The sequence below is a fragment of the Odocoileus virginianus genome, chromosome 9 (assembly GCF_023699985.2).
Source record: "Odocoileus virginianus isolate 20LAN1187 ecotype Illinois chromosome 9, Ovbor_1.2, whole genome shotgun sequence".
Classification (NCBI taxonomy): Eukaryota; Metazoa; Chordata; class Mammalia; order Artiodactyla; family Cervidae; genus Odocoileus; species Odocoileus virginianus.
Window position 1 is genome coordinate 60,265,058 of NC_069682.1, and position 15,668 is coordinate 60,280,725.

The 15,668-nt window shown below is 44.6% G+C and overlaps 2 protein-coding genes across 5 annotated transcripts; both read right to left on the minus strand.

Annotated features, from left to right (window-relative positions):
- Window positions 1–1,072: 1,072 nt before the first annotated feature.
- On the minus strand, window positions 1,073–5,002 carry LOC110137557 (CMP-N-acetylneuraminate-beta-galactosamide-alpha-2,3-sialyltransferase 1-like). Of its 4 annotated transcripts, none has more exons than XM_020893991.2 (7): window positions 3,408–5,002; window positions 2,924–3,291; window positions 2,595–2,764; window positions 2,314–2,511; window positions 2,113–2,161; window positions 1,889–2,008; window positions 1,073–1,395 (listed from the first exon to the last, which is right to left on the minus strand). In XM_020893991.2, the coding sequence occupies exons 2-7, from the start codon at window positions 3,233–3,235 to the stop codon at window positions 1,240–1,242; spliced, it is 1,005 nt and encodes a 334-aa protein (XP_020749650.1). In that variant the 5' UTR covers window positions 3,236–3,291; window positions 3,408–5,002; the 3' UTR covers window positions 1,073–1,239. The 4 variants fall into 4 exon arrangements, with proteins under 4 accessions (XP_020749650.1, XP_020749649.1, XP_020749652.1 ...); XM_020893990.2 differs by having other exon boundaries at window positions 3,401–5,002; XM_020893993.2 differs by lacking the exon at window positions 2,924–3,291 and having other exon boundaries at window positions 3,408–4,979.
- Window positions 5,003–7,480: 2,478 nt separating this feature from the next.
- On the minus strand, window positions 7,481–10,008 carry C9H20orf173 (chromosome 9 C20orf173 homolog). Its single transcript, XM_020893984.2, has 6 exons — window positions 9,875–10,008; window positions 9,381–9,740; window positions 8,971–9,149; window positions 8,687–8,890; window positions 8,501–8,552; window positions 7,481–7,777 (listed from the first exon to the last, which is right to left on the minus strand). The coding sequence occupies exons 2-4, from the start codon at window positions 9,681–9,683 to the stop codon at window positions 8,695–8,697; spliced, it is 678 nt and encodes a 225-aa protein (XP_020749643.2). The 5' UTR covers window positions 9,684–9,740; window positions 9,875–10,008; the 3' UTR covers window positions 7,481–7,777; window positions 8,501–8,552; window positions 8,687–8,694.
- Window positions 10,009–15,668: the final 5,660 nt, after the last annotated feature.

Genomic DNA, 15,668 nt, shown 5'->3' on the forward strand with positions numbered 1-15,668 from the left:
CAAAATCACTGCAGATGGTGATTGCAGCCATGAAATTAAAAGATGCTTACTCCTTGGAAGGAAAGCTATGACCAACCTAGATAGCATATTAAAAAGCAGAGACATTACTTTGCCAACAAAGGTCTGTCTAGTCAAGGCTATGGTTTTTCCAGTGGTCATGTATGGATGTGAGAGTTGGACTATAAAGAAAGCTGAGCGCCTAAGAATTGATGCTTTTGAACTGTGGTGTTGGAGAAGACTCTTGAGAGTCCCTTGAACTGCAAGGAGATCCAACTAGTCCATCCTAAAGGAGATCAGTCCTGGGTGTTCACTGGAAGGACTGATGCTGAAGCTGAAACTCCAATACTTTGGCCACCTCTTGCGAAGAGTTGACTCATTGGAAAAGACCCTGATGCTGGAAGGGATTGGGGGCAGGAGGAGAAAGGAATGACAGAGGATGAGATGGCTGGATGGCATCACCAACTCGATGGACATGAGTTTGGGTGAACTCTGGGAGTTGGTGATGGACAGGAAGGCCTGGTGTGCTGCAATTTGTGGGGTCGCAAAGAGTCAGACACGACTGAGCGACTAAACTGAACTGAACTGAATATTAACAAAATCACTTATATACTTTATTCTATGATATTTATTATATAGTTTATAATATTATAATAAATTACAGTATTATAATAAAAGTCTACTGAGTAAAATTTAAAATTTCTTTGTGGTTCTTTTTGTCCACAGAATCTATGCTACAAAGGATATACAGTGTATTGAATTCTAAAGGAACTTTAGCTACCTCTTTCCCTGGTGATTATGTTAGCAATTTGATGTATAGTTGGGTTCACTTAATGTGTTTTCAACTTTGAAGTGAAGTTGCTCAGTCGTGTCCAACTCTTTGCGACCCCATGGACTGTAGCCTACCACGATCCTCAGTCCATGGGATTTTCCAGGCAAGAATACTGGAGTGGGTTGCCATTTCCTTCTCCAGGGGATCTTCCCGACCTTTGCTTTTTCCTCTTTTTCATTTAATTATTTTTTGATAAGGTAAAAATATACATGTGACATAATGAAATGTTCACTGTTGAGAATCTAGAAGAGAAAGTAGTCCTTTAATGTCACCATGTGGAGGTTTATAGCAGAGTGATCTTCATCCAGGGTAGTTTTGAAGCCCTTATCCCTCTCTGACACGCCAAGGTCCTTTTGACCACCTGTCAGCCTCCGGGGGCTTCCAGTGGGCTGAACTGGCTGGAGGCCATCTCAGTTGTAAACAGCAACCTTCCCCTCACACTGCAGCTTAAGGATGACCTGTTGTTCTTCTTTAAAACTGTGCATGTTGCTCTTGAACCAATATTTATCATCCCAGTAATGGGACCACCTCATGAGCTGGTCTGTCCCAAAACCAAACAAGGATACCTGGGAGATGGGGTAAGAGAGAAGAGGGCTCTGGGTTAGCAGGCTGGAGCCCACCCTGCCTCCACGCCCACTGACCATTCCTTCAGCAAACATTCACTTAACATGAGGGTGACAGGCTGTTTCCTGGAGCTGGGAGAAGAACAGAGCTCACCTTCCCCAGGGAAGACTCTGAATGCACAGAGCAACTCTCGGAGCCCAGGAAAGAGAGCTGATTCTCATCATATTGAAGGAAGAGAGAGGATTCCTTGGGGAGAGAAGGGGAGGGCACTGCAGGCAGGGGAACAGCATGTGAAAGGCCCAAGGCAGATGGCTGTTTGGGGAACCGAGAAGCCCATAGAGAGTGCTGGTAGAGATGATGGGAGTGAAAGGGTCAGACCATGCAGGATCTTGAAAACCAGCCAGACAACTTTGGACTTAACCTGAAGTCCCTAGGAAAACAGACGCTTTCAGTGGCAAAGGGATAAAGTTCTATGAATCGCAGACCATGTCTTACCTGGTCACAGGTGTGCAAGGCATACAACAGAGTTATGAACCCCAGAGATGGAAAGTGACCGTGTTTTCTCAGCCATCTCTGCTGGACATACTGGAAGAAGTTCAGGCTGATCACTGAGACCTGGGGAGATGGAGGAGGTCCATTTCTGAATGGTCCATCCAGTGGCCGCCCAACCCGACCCACTGCGTTTTACTCCTTCCCCTTTTCCCTCCTGGGTCCCTCACCTTGTCTTTCTTCTCATTACTTCCACGGGGGACCTGGACTATCCGAAATCTAAAACAAGATTGAGGTGGGGGAATTTCAGCATCATTTGACATAGCTGTCCCCAAACTTAGGTAAGCCTGGGGGATGCCCTGATAGCTAGCAAGGGTCTCTCCAGAGTTCCCACTATCCTCCTTACAATGTCCTACCCTCCACCACCATACCCAGGATTTTCTGCCTTCTGAATGATGCTCTCTTTCTGCACTATGTCCATGACCCACTGCAGACCAGATGAATTCAGAGGAAGCAGCAGCAGCTGGGCACCAGGATCCTGAGGGCTGTCTATCTTGGGGTACGTAACACGCACAGTGGTTTTTTTTCCCACGTCCGCCTCAAAGCCTTGGACAGGTGCCTGGTTCATCCTGGAAAGAAAAGCAGGATAGACGTTTTGGGGAGGAGGATTTGTCATGACCTTCCCGGTCTCCACCTTTCACTCTGCACTCACCTGAGGACCACATCATGTTGGTCAATCTTTAGGCCAAGGCCAGAGCCCCGTAGGAACTTTGAGTTTCCAACCACTGCACAAGTCCGGCACCCCACACGGTCCAGTGGGTATGTGGAAGGCCCTTCAGGGGGCTGCTGATTCTGATTCCCAAACTCCTCTGACTCCATGCCCTAAAATTCATAGGAATGCAGGAGGGAGATATATAGGGGCTTTTCCCAGGCTCCCACCACCTATAGAAGAAGGTTAGAGCCTGGGGCCATGGAGGGAGAGATGGCCAGGGCCTGGGGTTGGGGTTGGGGACTGGACAGAGACCAAGAATGTGCACTGACCAACCACAATAGCAAAGCATCAGAGGACATGGGCACTTCTGACCTCATCAGGGGCTCAATGTCCATCTCAAAGCGTTCGTCAAACCAGACAGACTCTCCAGGAATGCCAAGGCAGGTGGAGCACTCATGGACCTCAGATTTACAGATACACTTTCTTAAAGAGTTCTGGGGGCAGTCGCAGGTCTTTGAGCGATTTCTGGGCATCTTACGAAGGTCATTCTGGTTAGACTTCTGGTCCAGAAGGAAGACCATCAGCCACAAGGTAAGCACACAGGTGGCTAGCAGATGCAGCTTCAGGTATTGAACCCTCATCTCTGGCCCAGATGCTGGTGCCCCAGCAGGCAGTAGATTGGCTCTGACACCACGTACTGGGAAGGAGGAAGGGCTGGGGTCATCAGACGTCCCCAGCGTCCCTTGTCCTAGAAGCTTCCATTCCTTCTCCAGCCCTTCACACCATACACCCTCCCAACACCTTACCTCTCACCTCCTCAGCCACCCTCTAAGCACTGGAAGGAACTCTGCCAAGGCCTGGGCTAGAGGCTGAAAGGACAGGAGACGTGTCAGTTGGTGAGTCTGGTGGTCTCCCAGGGAGATTGGTGTCCAGTGAGGTCTTTCACACCGGCCCAGTTTTATCTGGGGACCTCATCACAGAGAATGCATTGTGACCTCTGCACAAGCATCTTGACAAATGCTCCACCCCACCAACACACACTTTGGTGTTCAGCCCAGAGTCAGGCTGACAAAGGAGGTGTGGATTTAAGCTCAAGGGGACAGGAGGGTGAGGGAGCAGTGGCCATGTGCCAAGTCTGGTGTGGAGGAACAGGAGATCAGAAGGCAAAGAAGGGGCCATTTGGGACCGCTTGTGTGTGTTAGTCATTCAGTCGTGTCCAACTTTTTCTGAACCCATGGACCAGGCTCCTCTGTCCATGGGACTCTCCAGGCAAGAATACTATAGTGGGTAGCCATTCCCTTCTCCAAGGGGATCTTCCCAACCTGGGTCTCCTGCAATGCAGGCAGATTCTTTACTGTCTGAGCCACCGGGGAAGCCCTGGGACTTTTTTTGGTCAGAGAGAATTTACCATTTTGACAAAAGTGAATATTTGGTGTAGTCAACCCTTGAAATCTCTCAGGAATTGAATTTCTTTTTTTTCCCCTTAAGATTGTTACCAAGATAAATATTTGAAAACTTTTCCCCCAAAAATCGCAGAATTCAGAAAGACTTTTAATGTGGAGCAGCAGCTTCCCAGCCTCCCTGACTCCTTACCCTGTGGCCCCTCCTCAGAGGACTCCTAACTATTCTTCGGGCATTTGCTTCCATGTCTCTAAATGATATGCTTACACCACCATATCATGATATTACATGCAGACTACCCACTGTATATAATCATATCATTATGTTTAATAATAAATACCTGCTCACTTTGTGACTTTGCACATTGGACTCTCATCTCTATTTCTCATTCTGTCACTTCAAGACAAGATTTCTTTTTTTTTTTAAGACAAGATTTCTTAAAGCCTTGTTCTCTGAGATGAGAATATTGTGTTTGTACACTTCTCTTTTTTAAGTACTTATTTATTTATTGTCCTGTACCAGGTCTTAGTTGCAGTATGTGGGATCCAGTTCCCTGACCAAGGATTGAACCCAGGCTTCCTGCATTGGGAGCGTAAAGTCTTAGTCACTGGACTACCAGGGAAGCCCCGTGTCTGTATACTTCTATTTGCCAATTTTTTTCTTTTTGTACTTCCCAACATTGGCATGTGAAAGTTTACATCATCAAGGATAACGTTCAGATTCTGTTGTGTAAGCAATCTGTTGTATCATTACTTTTCACATGCTTTGTTTATAGCAATGCCATCCAAAAGAAATATGCCAAGCCATGTGTATAATTTTCTAGTGGCTGTAGTTTAATAAAAAATAAAATGAAGTGGAGGAAATAAATTTGAATAGTATATTTAATACAATATGTCTGTATATTATCATTTCAACATATTCTCAATATAAAATATTAAAATTTTGCATTCTTTATTGATACTAAGTCTTCTAAATAAGAATTGTATTTTACACTCACAGTACTCACAGTATATCTAAATTTGAACACTCAGTTTTCATCAAAAATACATGACCTATAGATTTTTAAAAATTTTACAACCTGAAAAGTAGATCTACATAGTCCAGTTATAACAAGTATACATACTTAGAAGTGTTCCAAAAACTGAATTGCATTCATCTTAAATTTTAGGTTGTTTAAAATTAATTTTTTGTTGTATGTTTTTCATGCCACATTTGGGATCTTTGTTCCCCAACCAGGGAATCAAACTCATAGCTCCTGTGGTGGAAGCATGGATTCTTAATCACTGGAAGGTCAGGGAACGTCTCTTTTTTTTTTTTTTTTGAAAGTCTCTAACTTAGAAATTCCCTGGTGGTCCAGCAGTTAAGGCCTCATGCTTCCACTGCAGGGGGCATGGGTTCGATCCCTGGTCAGGGAACTAAGATCTCACATGCTGTGTGCCACAGCCCCCAAAAATAATTAATTAAATTAAAATTTCAATTTCTCACACTAGATACGTTTCACTTGCTCTTCCACCATACTGAATGGCAGAGGATTATAGGCTGATTCTGAAAGTAGAATGTCTGTTATCAGTGTTTATAATATTGCAACTAGGTAAACATTGTTTCCTATATAATCTAGTAGTAAACTAGGACTACTTTCCTCTTATCATTCATTAAAATTCTCTAGGAAAAAAAGCTATGTAAAAAATGAAATTTCTAAATTTTTGTATGTCTAGAAAAGTCATTTTTCTGCCTATTGTGAGTAGCATTGTGTCCCCTTCTAAAAAACTAGCTTCAAGTCTGGACCTGTGGTACCAGTGAATGTGAGCTTGTTTGGAAATAGGGTCTTTGCAGGTTAAGGTGAGTTCATACTGGACTAGGAAGGGCCCTAATCCAATGACTGGTGTCCTTATTTTTTAAAAAAAGGAAAATGTAGGAAGAGAAGACACAGGGGGAGAGTGCCATGTGAAGATGGAGGCAGAGAGTAGATTGCTGTGTCTGTCTATAAGACCAAAATGGTAAGAATTGCTAACAACCGCCAGAAGCTAGGAGAGAGGCATGGGACAGAGTCTTTCTCAGATCCCCCAAAGGAAATCAACCTGAAATTTGGACTTCTAGCCTCCAGAACTGTAAGAGAATAAATTTCTGTTGTTGTAAGCTACCGGTTGTTGTTGCTTAGTCGCTAAGTCGTGTCTGACTCTTTAGCGACCCCATGGACTGTAACCTGGGCTTCTCAGGTGGCGCTAGTGGTAGAGAACCTGCTTGCCAGTTCAGGAGATGTAAGAGACGTGGGTTTGATCCCTGGGTTGGGAAGATTCCCTGGAGGATGGCATAGCAACCCACTTCAGTATTCTCGCCTAGAGAATCCCATGGGCAGAGGAGCCTGGCAGGCTACAGTTCATAGGGTCACAAAGAGCTGGACACAACTGAAGCAACTTAACATGCATGCATGTTTCCACATTTTGGCTATCATGAATAATACTGCTATAGACATTTGGGTTCGAGTTTCTGTGTGGACATGTTTTCATTTCTTTTGGGAACCTACCTAAGAGTGGAATTGCTGGCTCACATGGTAATTCTATGTTTAACTTTCTGATGAACTGCCAGGTTATTTTCCATAGGAATGAGGCACTGAGCCATTGCCCATGGAACTCATTGACCTTATCACATACTAACCAAGTTCATGGAACCGCAGAAGAGCTACAAAGACTTAGTTTTGACTCCAGATCTAGCAAATTAATGAAGAAGAAGATAACCTAAAAACTTTCCTACAATAAAAATGCAGTCTGCTGGTCAAAACATAGTTTTAACTTTTTAAAATTATATTTATTATTGAATATATAATATGGGTCTGTGGTACATAGTCCAAAAGGTATAAAAAGTAAGTAAAAAGAAGGATTCTGTCCCTTTCTTGCTCCCCTCCTACCCAGTCTCTTCCCCAGAGGCAATTACCACTCAAATGTCATTTATCTTTCCTGAGTTAATTGGTAATTTTGCAAGCATATACATCTACATTGTTTAATAAAAAGTATTTTAAATGCAGACCAGAGGTTAAAAGAAAACAGGAAGTCCCTAGATGCCAGAAATGAAAAGAGAACTGAAAAAACAGTATGGGGAGTGCTTAAGATGCTTAAGGGGTTACCCAGAAACTTAGAAGTTTAATGCCCATGAGGCAGAGGACCTTGATCCTAGGGGAGGCAGAGAATCAGAACGGAGGCCCCCACAAAACACTGGGAACCTCAAGGAGCTGAATCTTTGGTGAAAAGCTGGGCCCCCCAAAAATTCACCCACCAGCATAGGGTGATATAAGCAAGCTTATCTCTTTTGTCCAATGGGAAATGAACTTCTCTGGAGACTCAGTCTGGGCCTGCACTTGGCGTGGAGCTGGCTCTAAATTTACATCACCTGCATGATCCAGGGGACCAGGCATAGAAATTAATGCAAATATTGTCCCTGAGCTATGAAAGTCAAGTCAGGCCCTTCCTCCCCAACACTGTCCTCGAAGGTAGGAGAATCAGGCCAGGATTTTATTCAGTACCAGACTGATCACTATACAATTTCCTCTTGACCTTTATCCCTGAACATCCCCAGAGTCCTGCTGCAACTCCAAGACTCCCCTGCATTCAGGCCCAAAGGACAAGGACTTGTGTGGACTTGTGTGAACGGCGAGCTTGTCCACTCTAGCTGACCTCCATTTCTGCTTCTTACTGAGCATGGACAGAATCTCTGTTGGTCTGATGAACATCCTCCCAGTAAGGGGACCACCTCCTTTGCTTTTCTGATCCAGATCCAAAGCGGGAATCCTAGTGGATGAGAGAGGGATGTATGCATCAGCAGGCTGAATCCTGTCTTCATTCCACCACCCTTCATTCAGCATCAAGGGTGACCAGCTGCCTCCTGAAGCTAGAACAGAGCTCACCTTCCCCAGGGGAGACAGAGTCTGAGCACACGGTGTGATGCTAGACCCCAGACCCCAGAAAAGAGAATCATACGATTCTCTTTGTACTGGGGGAAGAGAAGGTTCTTTGGGGAGACAAGAGGAGGGCATTCCAGGCAGAGGGAGCAGCGTGTGAAAAGGCGATGGGGTCAGACCACACAGGGTCTTGGAAGCTAGGCAGAAACTTTTAGACTCTGTGCTGAAGGCATAGCTGGGAAAAGTTTTGTTTTGTTTTTTTAATTTTTTGGCCACACCACAAAGCATGTAGGATCTTAGTTCCCCAATTAGGGATCAAACCTGCATCCCCTGCATTGAAAGTGTGGAGTCTTAAGCACTGGACCACCAGCAAGGAAAAGTTTTAAGTGAAGAAAGGACAAGACTCTTTAACTGAATCACAGGTATGCAAGGTACAGAACAGAGCCATGAGCCCCAAGATGGAGAGTGACCCTCTAACTCAGCCTGTTGCCCCAGTTGTACTTGAGGAAGGTGGGGCTGATCACCAGGACTTGGAGAGGAAGAGGTGGCGGCCAATCTGGGTCCCAGCCCACAGCAGCCCACAACCACATCTTCCCGCCCGTCGAACCCTTACCTGGTCTTTTCTATCTTCCATTCTACTAGGGAACTGGACCGCCTTCAGAAATCTAAGGAAGAATTAGGAAGTGGAGGGGTTTCAGCAGCCCCTGAGACCTGGGACGGTCTGGCAGGTGTGCCCAGTAAGTCAGTAGAGCGTCTCCTTGGAGGCCCCTCTGTCATCCGCTGCATCCCCTCCCCTTACCTGCCACACTAAGAATGTCTGGGTTCCCAGACCACTATCTCCTCACTCAGAGCATCTGAAGTCCATGCGAGATCAAAGAGCTGCAGGAGCAGCAGCAGCACCTGCCTCCAAGAACCCTGGCCCCTGGCATTCCTGTGGGAGACGGAGCATCTCGTGGTTTGGTTCCCCAGCAGCTCAATGCCCTGAACAGGGACCTGGTTCATCCTGAGAAAGAGAGTAGAAACTGAAAGAACTCTGGGGGCAGGTCTGGCCATCCACTCCCCTGCCCTCTCCTCGAGGCCCACCTGGAGACCATGCTGGGTTGGTTGACGTTGTTGCTGAGACTGGCAGTCCGCAGGATCTTTGAATTCCCCATCAGGGCACAAGTCCCACAGAAGAAATCAAAATGGCTCATTGAAGGTGGGGGAATCACCTTGAGCAGCTTCTTCCACACTCTGCCCAGCTCACTTGCTGCGTTCAGGTCCTGAAAACAGCAGGAGGGAGATGATGGGGGGCCAAGACCCAGATATTGGCTCCTGGAGGAAGGGAAGCAGACCTGAGTGGGTGGGACCTCCATCGGGAGATCGGGAGTTGAAGCTGTGAAGATGGGAGGCACTCTAAGTCAGGGCCGAGGGCAGGGATTTGGGACAGAAAGTGGGAGGTGACCTGGGCCCGGGGGAGGACGGGATGGGACGCCCCAGTGTTGACCACTGACCGACCACCAGAGCACAGCACCAGGGCGCATGGACTCTGCTGCTCCCATCAGGGACCCCCTCATCTTCTCAGCATCAAACCAGCGCTCTCCAGCCGTGTGGTGGCAGACTGAGTGATTGAGACTCCCGGACGGGCAGCCACATTGCCTGAATTTGAAACAAGGGCAGCTGCAATGCTGTGGTGCCACGTCCATCCATTTTTCCTGGGGTGTTGAGTCAGTCTTCAGATCCAGGCAGGGGTCCATCAGCCATAAGAGGAGTATCCAGAAGATGCACAAGACAAAAATCTGCCACCAGCACCTCATGTCTGGCCCAGGTGATGGCTCCAGTGGCAGGCGGCCAACTGGTTCCTCTACCTGGGACTGGGAGGGATGAGAAACTGAGGTCATAGACAGCCCCTCAACTCTCTGTCCTGTGGGCCTCTGTGGCTCCCCAGACCTCCACACCACACCTCCTCCCAAGCCCTCATCTCCCACTTCTCTGTCCATTCGCTTACCCCCAAAGGGCCCTCCAACTGGGCCTGGGATGGAAGATGTGAGGGCAGAGAGGTAACATATGGTGTGTCCCCTATCCTTCCCACAGAAGGGAGGTTGAGCTCTCAGTGGGGTCCTCCCTGCCAAGGGGTATATTACAGATCTCATCACAAAATACATATTGTGACCTCCCTCCTTTAGGCTCAAAGCCACCAACCTATCCTGTCTGTCACACTCAAGCTGCCTGCCCTGAGTGCAAGGTCCACATACACAGGGACTGACCTTTACATTAAAATATATATATATATATATATATATATATATATATATATATATTTCGGCTGCCTCGGGTCTTACCTTGTCACACGGAATCCTTTATTATGGTGTGTGGGCTTCTCTCTAGTTGTGGCACGTGGGCTCCAGAGCACACAGGTTCGGTAGTTGCGGCAAGCGGGCTTATTGCTCCCATGGCGTGTGAGATCTCAATTTCCCAGCCAGGGATCAAATCCACATCCCCTGCGCTAGCAGGTGGATCCTCAACCACTGAACTGTCAGGGAAGTCCCGTGATTACCTTTTTTACCTCTGAATCCCTAAGACTTAATCATTTAAGAAATATTTATGGGATACAGGAACAGAGTGGACAGGGGACCTTAAGTACTATTTATGGGTGACGGCCCCTCTCCAATTGCATAACTTCGGCTCAGACTTCGCTTCTGTTCTCTCGACCCCCAAACCCGGCAGTCTGTCGTACCTTGACGTAGTTGTCTCAGAGACCCGTCACCCCAGACAAGCCTGAGACCGAACTCATGTTGCTCCTTTTAAACCAAACCCTTCCCAAGACTTCTGTATCTCAGCAGGTGTTCCTCTTTTTACCTCTTGCTGAAGCCAGCAACCCATATGTTATCCTTGACTCCTCCCTCTCCCCTGATTTCCAAATCCACTTTTAATCCTTTTGTTTCTGTCCCCAAACCACTTTCCTCACTTCCAGTGCCACTCCCTTAATTCAGCCCTGGCCTGTGGAAGATGTTAAACAACAAAATGAAAAACAGAGTTGTTTTTAAGGTTTTTAATAGAGGGGGTGGGGTCAGAAATCATTTTATTTTTTAAAAAAATCAAAATGTTTTCTTCCATGGGGTGAGAACAGGAAAACAGTTGTCATAACTAGTGAAAATCTGCAGTGGGTATTTTATAGCTTTAAAAAATTCACCAGGGGATTTTGCTGGCAGTCCAGTGGTTCAGACGCCAAGATTCCACTGCAGGGTCTATGGGTTCGAAACTTGGTCGGAGAACTACATCCTATATGCCGAGTACTGCAACCAAAAAAAACAAAAAAATTCACCAAAAAATTTGAGTAAGGTCTGTAGAGTAATTGATGCTTTTGAACTGCAGTGTTGGAGAAGACTCTTGAGAGTCCCTTGGACTGCAAGAAGATTGAACCAGTCAATCCTAAAGGAAATCAGTCCTGAATATTCATTGGAAGGACTGATGCTGAAGCTGAAACTCCAATACTTTGGCCACCTGATGCAAAGAACTGACTCATTAGAAAAGACCCTGATGCTGGGGAAGATTGAAGGCAGGAGGAGAAGGGGATGACAGAGGATGAGATGGTTGGATGGCATCACCAACTTGATGGATATGAGTTTGAGCAAGCTCTGGGGTTTGGTGATAGACGGGGAAGCCTGAAGTGGTACAGCCCCTGGGGTCACAAAGAGTTGGACACAACTGAGTGACTGAACTGACTGCAGACTAATTGTGTCAATGTCAATTCCCTGGTTTGTATAGTGTAAGATGATACCATCAAGAGAAACTGGGTGATGGGTACATGGGATCTCTTTTTACTATTTTTGTAATTTTTCAATTTCAATTTTAGTTAAACTTTAAATTTAATTTTAATTTAATTAATTTTAATTAAATTTCTATTTTTTAAATAAAAAGGTTTTAAAAAATCATCTAGAAAAAGATGCATAGTAAGTTACATGAACTTACATAGTTACATAGTTACTTACATGAACTAACATAATATTTTTGTTGTACAACACTCAAAAACTTACCATTTAAACCATTTTAACGTGTACAATAAATCAATGACATTTAGGACATTCACACCATAATGCAGCCATCACCACTACCTAACTCCAGAACATACTCATCATCCCAAATGGAAACCCCATACCTATTAAGCAGTCATTCCCCATTCCCTTCTTATCCAGCCTTAGCAAAATATAACCTTTTAAAAACATCCTGAAACATTAGCTTTCGTTTTGCATTTTAGCAATTTTATCAAGGCACAATTCACATGCCATAAAATTCACACATTTTAAGCGTATGATTCAATAAATGTATACAGCTGTATAAACATTACCACAGCCCAGTTTTAGGACATTTCCATCAGAGATCCCCATTTGCATCTGCAGTCAATGCCACTCCTCATTCCAGGTAACCACTAACCCACTTTCTCTAAAGATTTGCCTTGTTTATAAATGGAATCATACAATATGCAGTTTCTCATATCTGATTTCTTTTCCTCAGCATAATATTTTTTAAAATGTATATTGTATCATGCACCAGGAGTTAACTCCTGCTGTTGAGTAGTATTCCACTGTGTGGATCGATCACATTGTGTTTATCCACTCATCAGCTGATGGACATCTGAATTGTTTCCACTTTTTGGCTATTATCAATAATGCTCCTATGAACATTTGTTTACAAGTTTTTGCAGGAACATACATTTTCATTTCTCTTGGGTAGACAGCTAGGAATTGTATATTTAAGAAAAATCTTTCAAAGTATTTTCCAAAGTGGCAGCACCATTTTACACTTATCACCAGCAATGTATGAAGCTTGTAATTTTTCCACATTCTCAATGACATTTGGTTTTGTCTGTCTTTTTGATTATGGCTATTCTAGTGAGCAGGAGATGGTATCTCATTATGGTCTTAGTTTGCATTTTCCTAATGACGCATAGCATCTTTTCATGCACTTATTAGATAGCCATTCATATGTCTTCTTTAGAGAATATCTATTCAAATCTTCTACCCATTTTTAAATTAAGCTGTCATCTTACTATTTTTAAGAGTTCCTTATGTATTCTGGATATAAGTCCATTATCATACCTGGTTTGCAAACTTTTCCTTTAGTGTCTTTTGAAATGCAAAAACTTTAGTCATGGTGGAGTCCAATTTATTTTATGGATCATGACTTTGTATTATGGATTTGCCTAACCCAGGATCATGAAGGGCTAGGGGTAACCATGGTTCAATGTAGTTTAATGGTCCAGTCACTGATTTGTTGTAAGTTATACTTAAACATCTTGAGCTAATAAAGCTTCTGCCCTTTACCAATGGATCTCCATGTGGTTTGGAGAACACACTGACAATTCAGGCAGTTTACAAATTCATCCCCTTTAACTTTCTGCATGCTCCGGACCTCACATTCAGCCAAGGATGACAGGATACCTAGAACCCTCTCCAGTCTCTCCTGAGCATGTGTATAGGCTTGTACAAGTAGGCAGCCTTCCAGACCACCAGGGATGTGTGCAACCTTATTAAGACCCACAGTAACTATCTTCTTTCCAGATCTGTTAAATTTCTGGCTGGCTTACTGGTCTGTTGCTTGTCCCAACCAGTATCATGACCTCAGGATTGCTGCACTGTTGATTTTCCTTGATTGTTTGCCACTAGATTGCTATTATTTCCAACAACATCCATGGGCAAGAATTTTCCAAACTCTGCTCCAAATCAAATCAGTGACTTCCAAGAGCAAAGCTCCTAGTGCTCACAGGCATCCCCACTCTTGCAGGACTGCCACCACAAAGCTGGAGTGGGGGAGGTGGGAACAGCTGCTGTCTAAAATGCACCATGAAACTCATTGATTTTACTGAGGTTTGATAGTTTCTCTAGAATAAATGCATCTCCATTTGATGTATCCCTTTGGTCAATTTCCAGAGTCCTAAGGTGATTGTTCTGACAATTTTATACAGTTTCATTGCTTTAAAAAAATTTATCTATTCATTTATTTGGATGTGCCTGGTCTTAGTTGTAGCACATGGGATCTTTGAACCTTGTTGCACTTCGTTGAACTTCCTCTGACCAGGGATTGAACCCAGGCCCCGTGAATTGGGAGCCCAGAGTCTTAGCCAGTGGACCATCAGGAAAGTCTCAAATATACTTAGTTCTTTTTAAAATAATTTTATTAATATTTATTCAGTTTTTGCTGTGCTGGGTCTTTGCTGCTGCTCAAGTTTTCTCTAACTGTGGCGAGAGGGGCTATTCTCTAGCTGTGGTGCACAGGCTTCTCATTGCTGTGTCTTCCATTGTGGAGCATGAGCTCCAGAGTACGTGGGCTTCAGTAGTTGTGGCACGTGGGCTCATTAGTTGTGGTTCCTGGGCTCTAGAGCACAGGCTCAGTAGTTGTGATGCATGGGCTTAGGTACTCTGCAGCATGTGGGATCTTCCCAGCCCAGGGATCGAACCCATGTCTCTTGCATCTGCAGGCAGTTTCTTCACCGCTGAACTACCAGGGAAACCCTCAAATATACTTATTTATTTGATGATTTAAGGAAAAGTTCACTTATCAGTGTCTCATGTAAGGTGAAAGAAGGCTGTGACTGGGCAGAATGAACCAATGAAAGGGCCTGAACCCTTCCCCGTCTCTGGTCAGGCTTAGGCTGCATCTACATGTGACCAGTGACCCCCTCTTCCTGCAATCCAGTGTGCAGAGTGAGGCACTCCTGTACAGGATCCAACTGCTCCCATGGCCAAAGGACCTCACCTCGATGGGGAGGACTGGAAGCATTAGGGGGAAGCCTGACATTGTGAAGAGCAAAGTTTCCAACTGGTCAGTGTCTTGGTCTCCTGACTTCTGTGCCATGGTCACCTAGAAGAACTCTATGAAGGGAAAGGACTACCTACTTCTAGAATTCCTAAAAAAGAAAGTCTTTCCACTTTGCTGTCCCTATTACAGTTTCCTGATTTTTCCTTCACAGTGCAAGGCACATTCTCCTTTATTTTAATTAATTTTTTCAACTTAAATTGAAAAATTAATTTAATTTTTCAACTTAATTTGAAAAATTATTTTAATTATTTTTTCAAAAAATTGTTATTATGGTAAAATACACATAACATAAAATTTACCACTGTAATGATTTTCAGAGCACAGTTCAGTGTTTTATATGACATACATACATTTTGTTGTTGTTTACCTCTCCCTATTCCCCGCTGAAAGCTCCTCAAGAGTAAGTATGAACCACATCTTTGTTACTCAACCATGGTATTCTATAACAGGGGAGACAAGAAAAGCTTGAGAAATACATGTTGAAGGAGTGAAGTGTGTTTTACCGGGGAACCCCACTGAGGAAGGAGGGCTTGGAAGTCAAACATGAATGGGCATAGAATGGACATATAGCAGAGAGGAGAGGATAATTTCTGTTGACATTGTTGGTGAGCATCCAACTGAGAAACAGACTTCTCCTGCATTTGGTGGTGGCAGCTAATGTGTGGGAAAGACCCAGGCTCTGGAGTCAGAAAAATCATGCCTTGAACCCCAGCTTTGCCCTGTTAACTCCCCCTGCAAACTTGGGCAAAGTTAGTCTAACTCTTGGCTTCTTCAGCTACAAAATGGGGTTTGAAATAGCGCCGACTTGTCAGGGCTTTTCTGATGTAGAATATGCTTAGTTGCTCAATCACGTCTCTTTGCGACCCCATGGACTGTGTAGCTCATCAGGCTCCTCTGTCCATGGGATTCTCCAGGCAAGAATACTGGAGTGGGTTGCCATTCCCTTCTCCAGGCTGATGTAGAATGGATAACAGTAATTGGCA

Coding starts and splice junctions, on each gene's coding strand:
- LOC110137557 (XM_020893991.2), bottom strand. CDS start 3,235: ATGAGGGTTCAATACCTGAAGCTGCATCTGCTAGCCACCTGTGTGCTT. Junction 2,765..2,923: donor ATGCTTTGCTATTGTGGTTG/GTCAGTGCACAT, acceptor TATGAATTTTAG/GGCATGGAGTCAGAGGAGTT. Junction 2,162..2,313: donor CAGAAGGCAGAAAATCCTGG/GTATGGTGGTGG, acceptor ATCTTGTTTTAG/ATTTCGGATAGTCCAGGTCC.
- C9H20orf173 (XM_020893984.2), bottom strand. CDS start 9,683: ATGAGGTGCTGGTGGCAGATTTTTGTCTTGTGCATCTTCTGGATACTC. Junction 9,150..9,380: donor GTGCTGTGCTCTGGTGGTCG/GTCAGTGGTCAA, acceptor TGCTGTTTTCAG/GACCTGAACGCAGCAAGTGA. Junction 8,891..8,970: donor CAACCCAGCATGGTCTCCAG/GTGGGCCTCGAG, acceptor TCTCTTTCTCAG/GATGAACCAGGTCCCTGTTC.